The 20,796-nt window shown below is 38.4% G+C and overlaps 1 protein-coding gene across 3 annotated transcripts in view; it reads right to left on the reverse strand.

Annotated features, from left to right (window-relative positions):
• Window positions 1–20,796, reverse strand: part of reps2 (RALBP1 associated Eps domain containing 2) — a 129,616-nt gene that overhangs the window by 39,842 nt on the left and 68,978 nt on the right. For all 3 annotated transcript variants that reach the window (XM_067445577.1, XM_067445576.1, XM_067445575.1), the window contains one exon: window positions 1,034–1,157. In XM_067445577.1, coding sequence (XP_067301678.1) covers window positions 1,034–1,085 — 52 coding nt within the window. In that variant the 5' untranslated portion in view covers window positions 1,086–1,157. The remainder of the gene's footprint in view (window positions 1–1,033; window positions 1,158–20,796) is intronic.

A 20,796-nucleotide genomic window follows, 5' to 3' on the forward strand; every position in this document is an offset into this window, starting at 1 on the left:
AAATGTCAATAAAATGTGATCATTTAGATTATAAAACAACAAATAAAAACAATGTTATTTATTAACTATTTATATATAATTACATAAATCGTAATAATATTTATAAATGTATAATAATAACAATAACAATGTATACTCATTTTGTATTGTTTAGGATTTATAACAAATCACCGTTATGCATATATAACAAATAATTTTATAAATAATTACTATAATAAATAGTAAAACAATATAAATAATAAATATAATAATTTAAACAATTGTATTACAAAACAATTAAATAATATAAATAAGTTATATTAATTAATATCAATACAATAATCATAATACATGTTTTTTAATAAATTTAAAACATTTTAATAAATAATTGGTTATGCAAATGCAACCATCATTTTATAAATAATTACTATACTAAATAGTAAAACCAATTCTACATTGTAAACAATAATTATTATAATAATTTTAATTGTATTAAAATAGTAATAATAAAAATTAATTAATGAATAATAATAATAATAATAATAGTAATAATAATAATAATATGATCTGCATAATATGTTTTTTGAATAAATAATAGCTAATAATTGGTTATGCATATACAACCATCATTTTATAAATAATTACTAACATAATTCATTACATAATTTAATAAAAAATAATATAGCCTACTATTATTATTATTAATAAGTTATAGGAAATGCATAGGTAGGCTATCTGTAAAAAGTTTAACTCGTTTTTTGCAGTAACACCACACAAGAAAAAGTGAACTTATATTTAAAGTAAACACGGATTAGAAAGGCGAGACGATAAGAGCAGGTAGTCACAAGTGTTTACAGAAACTGTCCTGTGGTTTAGTTCGCACGCACGCACACACACAGGCTTTCCTCAATGAGTTGGGCTCAGCGAGTGGCGATCTCTCTGCTCAGCACGACCTCTGTGCGTTAACCCTCTTTAGCGTAAATCCGAGCATGCTAGGCCAAATCCCTGATCGCGTTTGCTTCTCCCTCTGTTCACAGCTGGCGACTTAACTTACCACCCGCGATGCTCTCCAGACGTACCGGCAAACCTGCCTGCGCCGCGGCCATCAGCTTCAGAGCCACGTAGAACTGCCCGCAGCCAAAGTAGCCAAGCCGCTTAGCACCACACACCTCTGTCACCTGATATCGAGAGAGAGAGAGAGAGAGAGAGAGAGAGAGAGAGAGAGAGAGAGAGAGAGAGAGAGAGAGAGAGAGAGAGAGAGAGATTAATAAAGGGCCATATGGAGATTTTAAAACCACATAACATTTATTTGACTGAATTAAGCATAATATTTCAAAAGCGTTATGTTATATATAGTGAAGTGGAATCAATGTGTGAAATTGCTAACATGGGATAATGAAAAGATAATAGCTAAATCCTCCTTAATGACTTTACAGTGGAAAGAATAGCCGACCGAAGATAAACTGCACTGTGAACAAACTGAACTTCACTATTATCTGTGCTTCTGTAATTGAAAACTCGCACTGTAATGACAGCCGTGAGCGGAGATAAGAAACAGGAAGTTTTAACTACAAATATAGACCTTCAGATTAATAACATAATTCACTTTGGACAGACACGTTATAATCATCTATCCCTGCTGAAAACACATACTTAAACCTGGTTTGCTAATCTTGCTAGCACAGCTAAAAAAATGTCCAAAACCACTTAACAGACCAGCTAAAACAGGCTCGGACCAGCCAAGACAACTACTTGGCTGGTTTCAGATGTCTTTTCAAGATTGATGAGATCATTGAGGACATGAGAAATCTACATCAAATAAAATGCCATTCATAACCTATTTTATTTCCATAATCCAAGCAACATTACAGTTTTTGAAAAATAACTACTTTTGTTAAAGAATGCATTAAATTGATAAAAAGTGACAATTAAAGACAACGTTACAAAAACGTCCATTTAAAATAAAATAAACCTTCCCATCAAAAAATCCTGAAAAAAAAGGTTTCCACAAAAAAGCTGTTTTCAACATGGGGAGCATTCTTTCAAAAACATTTTTAAAATATTCTCTAGACTCAAAAAAATGTAATGGTAGTATATAACACAATAATAAAATGTTGGATCTATATAGAGAACTGGATTGCTCATGACATCATAAAAAGTGAAGCTGCTGCGCCGCCATATTGGTATTCCCAAGTAAGCTCACACGTTCTATTGAATCAATGGGGAATTATACGATTTTACAGAGCAAACATAAGGAGACTTCTATATCTTAAGTCTCCCTGTACATTCTTACAACACAAACGTCCTAAGCATGTAAATGGATTTCGTTTAAAGTCTGGATTTCCCCTGCTTATTAAAAAGTTACGGTCATATTCATTACAGTAGTGAATATCAGATCAGCTGACAGATGAGACACTTCAGCGTATGTATTACTAATGTCAAAGAGCGCATTCTGAAATCGTAATAAAGATTTATGCCTGGTAACCTGAAATGGCCTTGTGCTGTTGTGATTATGTATTTATGTTGTGCTGTACTGACTGCTTTATTTCCGAGATGATGCATGGTAAACTTTGAATTTTAATACAATATAGTGCAATATAGTTACAGAAGCTTGTATTAATATTTATTGTATAGGGTATTCTAATAAAGTTCTGCAGCTAAAAACATTTATGTTAATGTTTAATAATTCCTCCATAATTATATAGTGAGGCAAAAAAGTATTTAGTCAGCCACCAATTGTGCTAGTTCTCCCACTTAAAAAAAATAGAGAGGCCTGTAATTTGCATCAACTATGTGAGACAAAATGAGAAAACAAATCCAGAAAATCACATTGTCTGATTTTTTTACAGAATTTATTTGCAAATTATGGTGAAAAATAAGTATTTGGTCAATAACAAAAGTGACTCAATACTTTGTTATATATCCTTTGTTGGCAGTGACGGAGGTCAAACGTTTTCTGTAAGTTGCCACAAGGTTTTTACACACTGTTTCTGGTAGTTTGGCCCATTCCTCCATGCAGATCTCCTCTAGAGCAGTGATGCTTTGGGGCTGTGGCTGGGCAACACAGATTTTCAACTCCCTGCAGAAAAACAGCCGCAAAGCATGATGTTTCCACCCCCACGCTTCACAGTAGATATGGATATATTCTTTGGATGCATCTCAGCATTCTTTCTCCTGCAAACATGACAAGTTGAGCTTTTACTAAAAAGTTATATTTCGGTTTAATCTGACCATATCCCATTCTCCCTATCGTCTTCTGGATCATCCAAATGCTCTCTAGCAAACTTCAGACGGCCCGGACATGTACTGGCTTAAGCAGGGGGACACGTCTGGCACTGCAGGATTTGAGTCCCTGGCGGCGTAGTGTGTTACTGATGGTAGCCTGTGTTAATTTGGTCTCAGCTCTCTGAAGGTCATTCACTTGGTCCCCCTGTGTGGTTCTGGGATTTTTGCTCACGGTTCTTGTGATCATAATGACCCCATAAGGTAAGATGTTGAGTGAAGCCCCAGTTCAAGGGAGATTATCAGTGGTCTTGTATGTCTTCTATTTTCTAATAATTGCTCCCACTGTTGATTTCTTCACACCAAGCTGCTTACCTATTGCAGATTTAGTCTTCCCAGCCATTTTGTTTCTGGTGTCCTTTGGCAGCTCTTTGCTCTTGGCTATAGTGGAGTTTGGAGTGTTTGAGTTTGTGGACAGATGTCTTTTATACTAATTACATGTTCAAACCGGTGCCATTAATACAGGTAATGAGTGGAGGACGGGTGAGCGTAAAGAAGAAGTTACAGGTCTGTGAGAGCCAGAAATCTTGCTTTTTTGTAGGTGATCAAATACTTATTTTTCACCATAATTTGCAAATAAATATATATATATATTTTTAAATCAGCCAATGTGATTTTCTGGATTTTGTTTTCTCATTCTGTCTCTCATAGTTTAAGAGTACCTATGATGAATATTACAAACCTCTCTCATCTTTTTAAGTGGGAGAACATCCACAATTGGTGGCTGACTAAATACTTTTTTGCCCCACTGTTTACAAAGAAATATTTTTTTGTGTTTGGTCAGATACCTGTCAAAAACAGTATACACACCAACATTAATGATTTCAATATATAACTTATCCTCTTCAAAAAGACCATAAACAATACAGATAACATCTGAAGTAATTATTAATTTACAAACATGTATTGTAAAACTAATCCTGTGAGACTGAGACACTGCAAATCATGTGATTTTATGTCAATGTTTTAGCTGTACTTCAATGATGGCCTCTGTCGGTAGGGAATAGTAAAATGGCCGCTCGAACACTTCCGGTGGCTTCACCCCTGATGGCAGTTTAGAACTCAATGAGCAATCCAGTCATTCATATAGATCAGTGGGCGGGACTTGAGTTGATGCATTCAGAATCCTGATTGGATGGTGAAAAGTGGGGATTTTAAACTGGAATCAGATGGTTGAGGATGGGGGGTAATTTTAAAGGTGGAATACGTCCATTACAAAGACAAACAAATAAAAATAACATAACTAGCAATAAAACCACAATCATGCATTAAGAAAGTAAATTGGGTCCAATTAGATTTCTGTAGACTTTAAAAACAAACATACTCTCAACGCAAGTCTATTAATCCTTGCCTAATCACCATCCTTCAGTACAATGAGACATAAACTAGTGTTTCCTCCTGAGAAAAGAGTAGCATTACAGTCATTGTTATATCACTCCACGCTGCTGAAATTCATCCTTCCGTACAGACATAATCAATAGAGTTCAGCTCTGAGATTCATTGTAACACACAGGAAAAGATCTGTGCACTTTAAATAGCAGCACATTGTGTTAAATATAACAAAAGCTTGTGTGGAGGAAGCTTGTGCGAAACTTCTCTTCAAATAATAGTTTCTCGACAGATTGTGGAAATAGCACAACTGAACACACACACACTTAATACAATTTAAAAAAAATGTTCAGTGCAAGTAAGGTCATCCTTGTTCTCGAAACTATAATCTCACCTACGGCGTTCCTCCACCTTTATCTGAAGCGCTTCTTAAACATTGACTCAGTGTTCCTGTTCGACCAGGTGTGATGAGGATTATTGACTGTGCTCTCCTTCGATCCCTGCAGAGCTGATGATGGCTCATTACTCAACGCTGAACTTTAGCCAAATATGACTGAAACAACAAGATGTCGTCTGGTCTGCACACTCAACTAATCAATCGCAGTCCCATAGATCAGGCTATTATGGAGATTTGTCTCCAAAACACATTTTAACTCAGGCACTGACCTTCTTGCAAACAAATTATGACATAATAATATGTGAAAATAAGATTCATCAATGCATGCACCAATGCTATATTTTCCATATATTGTAATAATTACTCATTGTTGCTGCCTCAAATTATACATTGCTAGCTAACTGTGTGATTTGTATATGTACATTTCTGAAATACATAACTTGGGCAGAGTCAACTCTGATAACAGATCACTCTTAATTGTAATATAGATATGCATTTTCTGTGACGCTGCTTTGAAGCGATGTGTATTGTGACAAATAAATATGAATTTCATTCAGCTGTTTGCATTTCTACTATGCATAAATTTATGAACATGCTGTTGCATACTTTGCCGCATTTTTATAACCCGCTTGATTGGTTTTAGGGCCGTAAAGACTGGAAACTCAAAGTGTGGATTAAAGGCCGATTAATCGGCTCTGATAATAGATTGCTGGAACAATCGTTACCTGCCAAAATCGATACCGTTTTTCCGGGGTTGCGTACATTGCTGGAGCTTCTCAGAAGAGTCCTGTCATCATACAGTACAAGAGCTAGCCTGACGTGGTCATACTCAATTCTAGTCAGAATATGAGTCTGAAACAGCTCCATTGGGCTGTGATTATGAGGCGTGTTTCAACCGAACCAGGAAAGACCTCAATTGGCTAGACCTACAACCAATCAGCAACGAAGCGATCCATTACGTTAGTTGTCAAACGTCAACAGAGCTCAACTGCACTGTGTTGCCAAGTCCGTGTTTTTTTCCGCGGGTTGTTTTCTATGCCCGCGGGTTGAAGCGACTATTTTGTGATATATAGACCCATGAGTGCGAATTTTAGCAGGCAACCTTGCCTTAATAACACACATTTTACCCCCAAACACAATTTTTTCAACACCATCAAACACCCCCTCCCCTGAGAAGCTATTGTTTAGGGCTAGTAGTTGGCGGATTTTGTTGTAAAAACTTGGCAACCCTGTCTCCATGTGCGCTGGAATAAACAATCTTAGCCGGTGTTGTAAAAAAATTTAAGAATTTAATGATACACAGAGTACTTACCCAACATGATCATCATTTCTGAGAGAAATTGTGAAGGTGAATGCAGATACAAACAAGCTCTCCGTTTAGGATTCGAGTAAATATAATCCAAGCCCCTTTGAGGCCGTGGATGATTACGTTACTGTTTATCATCTGTCCGTCATCGTCTAAAGCCCGCCCTGATGATTTCATTGGTCCGAACAGTTTCTGTTCAAGGATAATTACTCCTCTATGGAGCGAGGCCAGACCGAACTGCCTGAGCTAAACGTTTTGTGGGTGGGGCTGAGTTCGGCTGGCATCCAGGCTATACAAGAGTGGCCTATAGAGCCGAAATAAAAACTTACTGATGCCTCGTGGAGTTTGTTTTGACATGTGAGACTGGGCGCTGAGTCGGGAGAGCAGAGCGGGACACTTCAGATACAGGTTTAAAACATAGACAATCTAAACAGGGAACATTCGCATGAGAGCACAATTCCAAAAAAAGTGTAGATGGGAGTGGACAGTTCTGCACGTGATCTGATGGTGCTCAAAGAACGCATACGCAGCTGGATCATTTCCATAATGACCAGCATTATCTCCTGTTAGCGTCTGGTTTAAGAAATGCTTTTTTGGGGTGGTAAATAATGGCGCAAACACGAGCGCAAACCTTAGTAAATCACCTTGCATGATTCATTTAAATCAGGGATCCCAGGACTCAGTCCTGGAGGGCCACTGTCCTGCAGGGTTTAGCTCCAACCCCAATCAAACACACCTGAACCAGCTAATCAATGTCTTACTAGGTCCCACAAAGGCACTGATTAGCTGTTTCAGGTCTGTTTTGATTGGGGTTTGATTGGGGATTCCTGGGACCCCTGATTTAAAGGTCCTGTTCTTCATGATCCCATCTTTCAAACTTTAGTTAGTGTGTAATGTTGCTATTAGAGCATAAATAATACCTGTAAAATTATAAAGCTCAAAGTTCAATGCCAAGCGAGATATTTTATTTAACAGAAGTTCCCTTTAAAAGCCTACAGCGAACGGTCGGTTTGGACTACACCGCTGCACTTCCTTCAGGAATGACGTCACTAGAACTGTTTGTTGACTAACCCTCCGCCCACAAGAACACGCAAAATAGGGGGCATGGTCTCGTAGCTCTCCCACATGGAGAAGAGCGCGCATTCAGTGCTTGCATCTCCCCGTTATGGTAAGAGCCGGGACCTTTCCGGGCAAAGTGCACTAAGCTGCTGTCCAATCACAACACGGGAAGTGCTGGCCCAATCAGAACTTGTTACGTGTTTCTGAAGGAGGGACTTCATAGAATAAGGAAATCATCAGGCCGTTTTTAGGACAGAGAAAACAGCGCTGTACAGATAAGTCAATTGTGTGAAAAATACTTTTTAAACGCGAAACATGAACTCATGTTATATTGCACACTGTAAACATAATCAAAGCTTCGAAAACACGCGAAGAACGGGACCTTTAAATACTCTCCTCCCATTCATTTTGTGTCTAAAGGGGAAACTCCCTTTTCCTCCTTAATTTTTTTTGGGAACACCAAAAGAGGGTTCGCGCTGTATGTGTTTTCAGGATTTATTGAATGGAAATTATGTGACAGAAACTCTTACAAAGCAAAAACAAACACTCACTTTTGATCAATTAATGTATCTTTCATTGAATGCATGCAATCTCGCCGTTTGAAGCAGCTCTCATAGGAAATGAATGCGTGTTGTCGTGAAAGTTGTATGCTGCGTCCAAAATCGAATACTGTCTGAGTAGGTACATTTGAAATTGAATTTACTTTTCGACCATTAGAAAGGTATGCTCTATATAGTATGAATATGGTTTGTGTGAATAAAATTCAGAAGTACTACATCGAGCATGTTGTCACGCTCATATGACCTACCAGTGTCAGTTGTGTCGCTTCCACTTCCATTCATAATGAATCCTCTCCCGTCATCTCATGGGATAGTAAATCCTCCAAACAATTTCTTCTCTTTCCTGTAACTCCCTTAAGCTATTCACTTTGTTGGGCTATATACAAAGTACAGCGCTTCCTTGTTTTACGGCAAAACGCTGGTTCACTATTGGCCGATCCCGTGATCACATGCGTGCGTTGTGGTGCTCACGTGAATCAAGTAGGAGAGTGACACGGTGAAGAAGAGATTGTTGAATAAAGTCATTTTTTTTTTTTTTTTTTAATTTTTGCACACACAGTGTTCTCATCATTTCATAACACAAAGTTTTATTATTTAGTCACATGGGCTATTTAACGATATACTTTTCTGGGTCTTGAAAGTTGCAGAAACGATGTGTGGTTAAGAAAGCTCTCGGATTTCATCAAAAATAATCTTAACTTGTGTTCTGAAGATGAATAAAAAAGTCTCACGGGCTTGGAACGACATGAGGGTTGAGTAATTAATACTCAGTCAGAATTTTCATTTTTGTGGCTGTGGAACAAACAGTTTAATACTTTATGCTCATGAAGAGCAACTCTGAGCTTCCAGCCGCTAAAAGTCAGCTGTTACTGTGACTGATGGAAATTACCATGGCTTTTGACAAGAACCTCACGCGCTCTGGCCGGGGCCGAACTCCTGGGCTTGAATTCAAGAGAGAGTGAGTGTGTGTGTGTGTGTGTGTGTGTGTGTGTGTGTGTGTGTGTGTGTGTGTGTGTGTGTGTGTGTGTGTGTGTGTGTGTGTGTAGAGGCTTAAACTCAGTTTAATCATCTGACCATCAGTATTACTTAAGCCTGACCTGCATTCTCCTGATCCACACAGAGCGGAGATTATCTTACTCTATACATGTACATAATGGGGAAAGGATAATAAAATAGGTTAGAAACCTCCCCACCCAACCCTGCTTATGGCGGCTTATGGGATGTGGGGGGGTACAGGAGGTCAGACGACTGCAGTTCCTCAGGTCACGGACACAAAAGATCATGTCTGCATCTTTAAAAACACTCATCCGGCATGTCCTTCTGACAAGATCTGATGGTACCCGAAAGACAACTGTGGTATACAGCATAATATACAAGTGAAAAATGATACCAGACATAACTAAAGATCAATAGCACAATTTCCAATCCATTTTCTTGATATCTTTAGAAATATAGCTGCTCAGGTAAATTCATAAACTTAGATTACAATGATGTAATAAAAATATCAAAAAGTCTATGAAAGCATTTCGAACCAAATAAATTCCTCCATAGTATAACCGGCCTTTATAGATCTCGTCTATAGACCAACCATTGATTAAATAAATCTGTTGGGACAGGAAGCTGCATTAAATCCACTTCTGTATAACCGGATCAGACGTAGATCATGTACCGTCTGTTTCCTCCATCTGGGGTTAGGACGAGATTTCACAGTGTCGGAAAACAAACGTGCACATGCCAAAACAGTGTGTATCGCCCCACAACAGACATCACTGCCCGTGACACGCCCGGTAAATGATCATTTCTGCCGCAAAATGTTTATTATGTTAAATAAAGCCGCAGTGTGAAATTGCTGCAACAGAGCTTACAACAGCCAGGGTTGAGCACCATTCAGAATTAAACTGAAAATGCCTTTAAATTACAATTCATTCCCTAAATTTGAATTCAAAGCTGCAATACATTTTGAATACATTACGAATACGAGTTTGAATACGAGTTTGAATACATTTACATTTATTCAGACTTTTTTGTCCAAAGCAACGTGCAAACAGGGAAGTTCACAAGAAATTGACTGACACAGAGGTGAACAAAAACAGAAGAAATTATTGAATAAAGTCTTTTTTTGTGCACATTAAAGTTGAACCACTGGAGTCACATGGACTATTTTAACGATGTCTTTACTACCTAAAATATCTTAATTTGTATTCTGAAGATAAACGAAGGTCTTACAAGTTAGGTACTATAAGTGGTTGAATAATTAATGACAGCAATTTATTTTTTCGTTGAACTAACTTTTAATTACACTCACTGTGTATGTCAACAATGAAACCTTAAATTAAAGTGTAACTGAAATTTGTTTGAACATTTTGACAGTATAAAACGGCGGGTGAAAGTGACTTTAGTTGCTGCACTGACAGCAGCTGTCGAACAGGTTGGTCTGGTCCGGAGACGGACAACTGCATTTGAGGAAGGAACTGTGTTTGTGTTATGGGAATTCCAGAAGCCGCGCTGAAATGAAGTATGTCTCAGGCAGAAAACACACTGCAACTGTTTACAGACATGACAAAAAATCCAACCATTACTATAAATTAAACATACACTGTCCCAAAATGTATTCAATATCATTTATTACTACTATCTCAAGTCTCTTAGAGTGCATTCACACTCAGGTTTGGTTTAATTGATGAAGTGTGTATTTTAGTCTGGTTCATTTAAAGGGTTAGTTCACCCAAAAATGAAAATGAGATGTTTATCAGAATACCCCTTAGTGCATCCAACATGTAGGTGTCTTTGTTTCTTCAGTAGAACACAAATGAAGATTTTTTACTTCAGCCATTGCCGTATAATGCATGTCAATGTTTTATTTTTATTTTTATGAGAACCGCTATGAGAGTGAAAAACACACACACACGAATCCATATTAAACCCTGCACCTGGTGATGATACATTGATATCTTAAAACACGAAACGATCGGTTTCTGCGAGAAGCCGAACAGTATTTGTTATTTTTTTACCTCATAGCAGACAAATCTTATCTAGTGTTCCCATTCATCATTACTTCCGTCAAAGAAGGTCAAAACACATGATCATTTTATATATTGATATATAGATGCCTTATTCGACCGATCCGCGCATGCACTAATGAGGCATCTATATATATATATATACACTCACCCGAAGGATTTTTAGGAACACCGTACTAATACTGTGTTCGACCCCCTTTCGCCTTCAGAACTGCCTTAATTCTGCGTGGCATTGATTCAACAAGGTGCTGAAAGCATTCTTTAGAAATGTTGGCCCATATTGATAGGATAGCATCTTATAGTTGATGGAGATTTGTGGGATGCACATCCAGGGCACGAAGCTCCCGTTCCACCACATCCCAAAGATGATCTATTGGGTTGAGATCTGGTGACTGTGGGGGCCATTTTAGTACAGTCAACTCATTGTCATGTTCAAGAAACCAATTTAAAATGATTTGAGCTTTGTGACATGGTACATTATCCTGCTGGAAGTAGCCATGAGAGGATGGGTACATGGTGGTCATAAAGGGATGGACATGGTCAGAAACAATGCTCAGGCCGTGGCATTTAAACGATGCCCACTTGGCACTAAGGGGCCTAACGTGTGCCAACAAAACATCCCCCACACCATTACACCACCACCACCAGCCTGCACAGTGGTAACAAGGCATGATGGATCCATGTTTTCATTCTGTTTACGCCAAATTCTGACTCTACCATCTGAATGTCTCAACAGAAATCGAGACTGTCCAATTTTTGTGAGCTTGTGCAAATTGTAGCCTCTTTTTCCTATTTGTAGTGGAGATGAGTGGTACCCGGTGGGGTCTTCTGCTGTTGTAGCCCATCCGCCTCAAGGTTGTGCGTGTTGTGGCTTTAAAAATGCTTTGCTGCATACCTCGGTTGTAACGAGTGGTTATTTTAGTCAAAGTTGCTCTTCTATCAGCTTGAATCATTTGGCCCATTTACCTCTGACCTCAGTTTGGAGTTCAGGAGATTGTCTTGATCAGGACCACACCCCTAAATGCATTGAAGCAACTGCCATGTGTTTGGTTGATTAGATAATTGCATTAATTAGAAATTGAACAGGTGTTCCTAATAATCCTTTAGGTGAGTGTATATATGATCACACTGGGTTTTGACCTTCTTCCACGGAAGTACTGACGGATGGGAACACTAGATAAGATTTGTCTGCTATGAGGTAAAAAAAATAACAAAAACTTTTCGGTTTCTCGCAGAAACCAATCGTTTCATGTTTTAAGACATCAATGTATCATCACGAGCCACAGGGTTTAATATGGATTCGTATATATGTTTTTTAATCTCATAGTGGCTCTCATATATATAAAAAAAACATTGACATGCATTATACGGCAACGGTTGGCGTTAAACATCTTCATTTGTGTTTTACTGAAGAAACAAAGACACCTACATGTTGGATGCACTGGGGGTAAGCGGATATACATCAGATTTTCATTTTTGGGTGAACTATCCCTTTAAAGTTTGAACACAGCCATCCAAACAAAGGGGTAGGAGATCCATCTTTTCAGGGGGTCCTAGTTCGCTTCCAAATAAACTGGTGTGGTTCGACTGAAACATGAATGCAACACAAACCAAAGAGACGTAAACAAACCAAAAACAGGATGTGATGTCACAACATGCGAGTTTGGAAAAGGAACCGCAATCTCCTTGCAGTAGATCTCTGTTTGTGTGTAATGGAGGAATTCCTGACTCCTTTCCACATTTTATAAGCTCTTCGTGAGCTCTCAGCTGGTAAAAAAAATACCACCATATGTACGTTGTACATGTATGTTGAATGGAATGTTGTTAAGTTCCATTTCAAAATGGAGAGTTGTGCTCTGCAAAGTGTTCATTCTTTTAACAAAATAAGAGGGACCACACAAAATGCATGTTATTTTTTATGTATTACTGTCCTGAATAGTATACACTGATCAGGCATAACATTATGACCACTGACAGATAAAGTAAATAACACTGATTATATCTGCATCACGGCATCTGTTAGCCTGACAAGCCAGACAACACAAAAAGATGTTTGGTCTGGAAACTCACCATTGACAGGGCTCAATCTGAGGGGCGGGATAAACGGTTGTCTTTCAATTTCCCTCTGCACGGCGTGCACGCAATTGGATATCGCTATAACCAACCAGAGCAAGGTGAAGCAGAGCTCATTGACAGATTAAAATTTTGACGTATCCGGTCGGCAAAACTCAGAACACTGAAGAATCCCTTTTTAAGAATGACTTCAGTGCCGTTCTTTGTTATTTTCTCAGAGAAAAGCTTAACTCCAAGTGGCAGTCAAAGCTGATTCGAAAGACCGCCGTTCGCCAGTTTCTGTGTTTACTAGAAGCACACGCACGCGCAACTCGGCCGTCATTATATTAAGCCCCGCCCACCGACTATAAACACAAAGTGATTGGCGCGACCAGAGTTTGCCGTTTACAGCTCAGAAGTGAATTGAGAGTTACTAGACGACACTTGCTGCAAATTAGATTTGTTGCCGCTAGGGTGCGTCTAGATTTCTATGCTAGGCACCTGTTATAGTGGGTGGGATATATTAGACAGCAAGTGAAAATTTTTTCTTCCAAGTTGAAGTATTAGATGCAGGAAAAATGGGCAAGCGTAAGGATTTGAGTGAGTTTGACAAGGGCCAAATTGTAAGGTCTGCATCTCCAAAACTGCAGCACTTTTTTGTTGCGTCGTTTACCTGGGGAACACATGGCACCAGGATGCACTATGGGAAGACGGCAAGCCGACGGAGGCAGTGTGATGCTTTGGGCAATGTTCTGCTGGGAGACCTTGTGTCCTGCCATCCATGTGGATGTTACTTTGACACGTATAACCTCTTTAAGCATTGTTGCAGACCATGCACAGCCTTTTTCATGGAAACAGTATTCCCTGGTGGCTGTGACCTCTTTCAGCAGGATAATGCACCCTGTCACAAAGCAAAAATGGTTCAGGAATGATTTGAGGACGACAACTAGGAGTTTGAGGCATTGACTTGGCCTCCAAATTCCCCAGATCTCAATCCGATCGAGCATCTGTGGAATGCTATGCCTGCTCTGTGTATTTTACCAAGATTAAATGGAAAGGTTTTAAAAAAAAAAATCAGATGGCTATTTGATTAGTAAAAACACAAAGTGACCAGCTGTAAACAGGCTCTATCTTCTGTTCGCTAAGCAAAACAGAATTGTATAACAGACTGAATGTATAATTGTATTTCATAAAGAACCAAATCGAAGTGTGAACACATCCTTAGGTCAAGCAGTTAACATTCTTGTCCAAGAGACAGACAGAGACTTAAAGCTGGTGCAAATCCCACAACAGACTTATTCTGCCACTTAGTAAGCCACTAAATAAATAATCACCAGTGCAGTCAGTTTTATATGAGCTGCTTAAATCATCCTCAAGTACATATGTAGAAATGAACTTTACTGATGCAATGGTGTTTAAAACCAGGTTTATTATAGTTTCCTGAAACTAAAGCCCTATTTGCATGGAACTAGTTTCTTGACACTGATATTAAAATGGTCAGTCTATTTATTACTTTTAAAATGTAATTATTTCTGTCAGATACCATCCATGTTGAAAACTAAAGCATGCGTACAATTTGAGAACCACCAAGGGTATTACTATTGAGCACCAGTTACTATTGCTCATGTTGCAGGAAAAAAACATCTGGTCTTTCACTGCAAATCATGCCCAATAATTCCCTGGATACCTTAGCTACCACCTTGAAATGTTCTAGCAAACTTAACAACATAGCAATGTCCTGGCAACCACACAGTGTCATGCTAAAAAAACATTCACAAATCTTTAGCAACCACAAAAGCAATGCCCACAGAACATCCTAACATGTTTAAGTTATGAGCTCTTCAGAAATCATAAATATCTAGTTGTGGTTGAGCTAGGCGTTGTGGATTGCTCTTGTGGCAAACAAATAAAGGAACACTGCCACTCCATGTAATTAAAGCAGTGCAAAACTTTGATTGTCATTCATGAAAAGCCACACATCAAGCACTTCCTGTTTTGACAGTGAGCCAGGGACTATCATATTCATACAGCTGAGAAACACTCATCCATCGCAGAGCAGAGATCAACACGCGCTCACAGCAGGATCGGAGCGGCTGAGAGCTGATACGACAGAAGAGCGGAGTCCCGCGGACTCATAAGAGCTTACTGACAGACCTCCGGAGATACACAATGACTCTTCTATTCCCCTTGAGACACACAACTCTCTCTCTCTCTCAGCTGTGTATCGGTTTAATTATCTCAACTTGACTGACTTTTAATGAGGGTCTGAAGAGACGCTGGAGATAATCGAGACACGGAGGTCCAGTGTTATTAAAACTAAAACCACAGAAAACAAATGGCCTCGTAGCCAATTTCACTGATTTTACACTCCATCTGTGAGAGCAGTGTGAAAGTTGAATTAGCAGAGCAACATGACGGGAGACATATCAGGGTTCAAAAGAGGACAATTTGTTGATGCGTGTCTCGCTGGCTCGTCTCTGACCAGGACAGCAAGTCTTTGTGGTGTTTTAGAGCCATGTTATCCAGGGTAATGTTGAAATACCTCCAAGGTGAACATGATTTCACATCAAGTTCCTGGATCAACATTCCAATCAACCAGTCAGATTTGAGGGACAAATATACAGTTTATGTCAAGTTTAGGTTTACAACCAGAGCTAGGTGCTTGTTATTCACCATCATTTCTCTCTGATTTTAGGGATAAATTATGGGTAGGGTAAGGTTTAGGGATAGAGACAGGTTTAGGACAAAATTTCCGGACAGAAATGTCGTTTCAGAATCAACAAAATATGATGATCCAGGAACATGTCTTAAGCCCTATTCGGGCAGGATTAGTTTTACAAGGGTAGATGGAGTAATGCAAATTTACCACAAGATATCTGTAATATTTTTGGGGATTTCTGCCTGGATTTGGGCCACCCTATTTGAAAAGCTTCCCATACCCACATCCAGTGGTCAATTTTGGGTGTCATTTTACAGAAAACCCTTTAAAGTTACTTTAAACACTGCTAAAAGTGATAAACATGTAAGTATTTGTTATCTGAGCTGTAATACCCCACCCCCTCTTTTTGATTTTTTGGTAATAAGTTAAGTTTTGACAGTGTATAACTCAGGCCCTGTGTGCTCTAGCACCCTGCAGACAGTTGTGGCTGTTTCCACTAGATGGCAGCAAACACTGGGGAAAAAAGAATTTTGTCTTGATCATGTTGTATGTAAGATTTATTCAAATGGATCTGAAGGGAGGAATATTACCGTCTTTAATGTAATTTCCGCCTACCCAAATCTCTCCAATACATGCCTCCCCATATACAGTGGTCAGTGGTATAAATGCAATATCCCTGTGTCACAATTCTTTTGTCCAGTGTTTGCTGACATGTTGGAAACAGACAAAACTTAGAGCACACAAGGCCTGAGATATACACTTTCAAAAATGAATTTATGACCACAATAAAAAATAAAAAAATAAATTAATAAGCACTTTTTTTGGTTTATTGCAGCTCAGACAACATGTATGAAATGGTTAACACTTTTAGCAGTGTTTTATGTAACTTCAAAGGGTTTCCTGTAAAATGACACCAGCATTGTGTATTTAGACCACTGTATGTGGGTATGGGAAGCTTTTCAATTTGGATAGGCCAAATCCAGGCAAAAATGGTCCCAGAGTATTTGAGTGTAAATAAGTTACTTTGTGTAAAACAATACCAAAGTGATGCATATCTTCAGATAGTAGAGATTCTAGTGAGCGGACATTTGAAATTTTTTAAAGTATATACTTGATCACATCATTCCTTACCGGGGTCCTTGGCACAGGATAAGAAATGTCAGTAAAACTAGCAGAAGTGGGAGGGTAACTCGATTTACACATCACCGTCATCTCCCTGTCGTTATTACGTATTTAGTTGCTTCCTGATACCACATGGAAAAAAACACATATATATAACCTATATATAACAGATAGGTCCGGTTTGATTGGATTACGTTGGTAATAGGCACTTACCTTAAGCTAAAAGAAGTTGCGTGCCTCTGACAAGTGTTTTCCTTCTTTTTTTTATCTGAATGGTAACCAGAAAACACTTGAGGTTTGCCAGAGACTTGGTCCACCAGCTAGAACGCAATAAAAACGCAACTGAATGCTTTTTCAATGGCCTCCATGCTTGAAAAAACTCAGGAAATGACAGAATATTTACGTACATATTTACAGCGGGTCTATTCCACAGACTGTAAAAAAAATATGGACGTAGTTTCCGTGACATCACCCATAGGATTCTGAAGAGCAGTTCCGAAGCATAAAGTAGTATTATATCCTGTATACTACAAAGTTTCTCTTCGTAAAGTGGCCGTTGCCATCCTGGATGATAGAAGGTAGGCAAAGAGACGGGACGTGGGCGGAGCTGAGGTGACGTGATGACTAACAGACAGCAGACAAACGGCAATCCGCCTGTCACTCAAAGTGGCCACGCACTTAATTATCAGAGCTAAATGAGTAACTCAGAATGAGTAAAAATTTGTTTTACCCCCCTCACAGTGGTCATAAAGGACAAAATTAGACGTATAGACCAAAACCACAATTTGTACCAGGCTGTAAACTGTTTTTTCTGCTGGAAAGTTGGGCATTTTAACATGGGGCTCAATAGAGTGCCGAAGTTCTGACGTCACTTTGTAGGCCAAAACGCGTAAGTGAGTTAGCATTTTAGCACTTCCGGTTCCCTCGCTCAAAAGTCTATGGGTTTTTTGAATGGGTTTTTGCCAAATCGCCTGAAATAAGGTCTGTGGTTAACAAAGCCTCTAAATATTTTCACGTTTTGATCTATGACATAAAACACACTAGTTCTAACCTGCTTGAGTTTTTTAAAAACTTTATTGTGTCTTAAAAACGGCGGTTGCTAACAAGTTGCTAAAAGGGACTACATCCTTTGGCCGGGACTTTAGACGTCATCGTGACAAATGGGAAATCTCACCAGCCCGCGTTTCATTCACTCTTGAATTCTGTAAGTAAATGTTTAATAAAAATACAAAACTAGCCCGCGTTTCAGCCTCACGTTCTTAGTTTACCTTTCAGTTAATATACATAGTTATATATTTAGTCCTTTCAAATAGTGGTGTTTCCAAATATTGTTATACACAGAAATCTGTGATATTAAGGTAACTGATTACCAGTTCTTCATTTCTGTGGAGAGACTGTAGTGTTTTGTTTTGTCCTGAGATGGAACCACAAGTCGTCGAATGAAAGCTGCGCTGTTCTACATGTCCAGATTTATAGTGGTTCTCTCCTCAATATATGATCAATCGTCTAAGAAAAAGGACATACGATTGTAAATTGATACGGCTAGCTTACGTGGTCAGTGCTTCGGAGGTGGTAAAAGCACTTTTTTTCTGGCGAATTAGCAAATGGTATGCAAACATACAATTAAACACAATACAGTGAAAGATTCTTCAAAAGATTCTTTAAAGTCTATTTGGGGCACGATGATCAGGCATAATAGCCTAATCTTAATCACAAAGACAATAATATTAAGCTTTATATAAAATAACAAAATAATAAATAAAACATTAACAAACGAGAAAACACATCTCAGAGAGGCACACATAAACCCAATTAGTTTCGAACATTTTTGGAAAAAACGAATGGGCAATATTTCTCATGAAAAAGTGGATAAGTGTTCATACACAGCGCAGATCATAATGAGCGAACGTGTTTTTTAAATAAAGTTTGAGGAAGCTTGATGATGACGTAGATCTGCGACTGTGTGCTGTAGTCCGTTAATAGCCTACCGTTAGCATTTTATATCTGACGGCTTTATTTAGGCTTCAAACGGTATACATGTTGGATTCACTTGTAAAGATTATCTTGATAGACAAAACGTGTAAGGGTCATAACTCTTTGTTGAACACAGATCTTATTTTTTGCGATTGTCCAAAAGTCTATGGGGAAAATGCATAGGCTTTTGATCGAGGGAACCCATGCGCCGCTAACTTCCGGGTTGGCCTACAAAGTGACGTCATGACTTCGGCACTCTATGAGATTCTGCTCCCTTTTGGAGCCTGTCCCTAGTGGCCAGTCAATGAATTACAGTTTAATTCTCTTCCTTATTGGCTTCAAGAGAAACTTGGACTATTCGCACCTCCTGAGGTCATTTTTTCGGACCTTTTTGCAGAACTAAAAAATAGCCATAATCTTTATTGAGTTTGTCCGTAATGATGACTGAGATGGCACATTCACACGGGACTAAAATCATTGAAAAGCTCTGGTAATAATTACTTTGCAAAGTCATTGTGACCATACCTTCACGCAGGACAAACCACATCCAACAGGAGTAACTGTCGACGCAAGAGCATGCTGTCTGAAAGCGGTGTCCAGGTACTAACACGGATTGTATCCAAAAAACATAAAACCACACCTGGCCAACTCACTGCAAAAATAAATGTGCACCTCGACTCTCCTGTTTCCACCAAAACAGTTTGTTGGGAGTTCAACATTCATGGTCGGGCTGCTATATGCCAAATGTGGGTTTTAAGGGTGCCAGCAGAGGATATCTTGAACTGTGGACAATGTAAAACATGTAATGTTCTCTGCACTGAATAACAAGGCACTTCAGTGAGCCTTTAAGACAGTAAAGCATAGCGAGCCACAAGAAGAGTGTTCAAAAGCAGTGCATTCACTTCAAATATTTATATCTAAATGTACATATTTTTTGTTTAACTTCTGGATTATGACTATGTAATTTGAGTGTCATTGACTCAATTCACGACAGATGAATATTTCATCTAAATGTGTATATCAAATGGAAAACAGAGTTTAAAATCAATATGTTTACTTCATTAGTTAACTCTTTCCAGTAAGAGTGTGTGACTACATATTTAAGTTCATTTTTTATAAATCCCGATATGTGCATGGAAAATTGCATCTTTAAGGAAGAATATGCATTTGACATAAAGAGCGGAGCAACAACAAAAGATTTCAAAAAATAACTACATCCAAAAACCACTCTGATGAAGTCTATGTCATAGCATGTGTGTGAAACTTCCTGTTAATACGGCCTCCCCAAATATCTTTGTGCATGTGGGTGTGTGTTGTGAAGTCAGTATGGGTCGCCAAACCAGGGCAAACGGACAGGAAACAGAGCAGAAGGACAAGCTGGACTTCCTGTCTGTGCAGGAGCACAAAGAGATGACACACTGCAGCAGTGCTCCATGCCAAAGCCTACTGAGACACAGCTCATATAATAGCCTGGGTTTGTTTTTGTTCACACTAAATTATTTGTGTCTGAAACTAGGGAATCTGGTGCTATAGCGTGATCTTAGAAACCATCTTCCACATGTTAAGAGATAAAGATAATCATAAAGGCCTAATACCGCTCAAAAGTTTGGGCTCAGAACTAATTTGATATGCTTTTGAAAGAAGTATCTTAAGCTTAACAAGGATGAACTTGTTCGATTAAAAATACAGTAAAACAGTAATATTGTGATATATTATAATTTAAAATAACTGTTTTCTATGTGAATATATTGGAAAATGTCATTTATTCCTGTGATCAAAGCTGAATTTTCAGCATCATTAATCCAGTCGTCAGCGTCACATGAAACATATATTATTATTAATATCAATGTTGAAAACTGCGATACATTTTTTCCAGGATTCTTTGATGAAAGTTCAAAAGAACAGCATTTATTGGAAAAATTTATCTTGAAGTCATATTGCAAAAAAAAGACATAAAGCTAAATATGAATTTTTATCATATTTATGTTCTTCAAAATCAGGGGTTTTTAACCATAAAAAACATTTGGTATTTAAAATAAATGTTAAATAAAAATCTG

The sequence above is a fragment of the Pseudorasbora parva genome, chromosome 6 (assembly GCF_024679245.1).
Source record: "Pseudorasbora parva isolate DD20220531a chromosome 6, ASM2467924v1, whole genome shotgun sequence".
In the NCBI taxonomy this organism is placed as follows: Eukaryota; Metazoa; Chordata; class Actinopteri; order Cypriniformes; family Gobionidae; genus Pseudorasbora; species Pseudorasbora parva.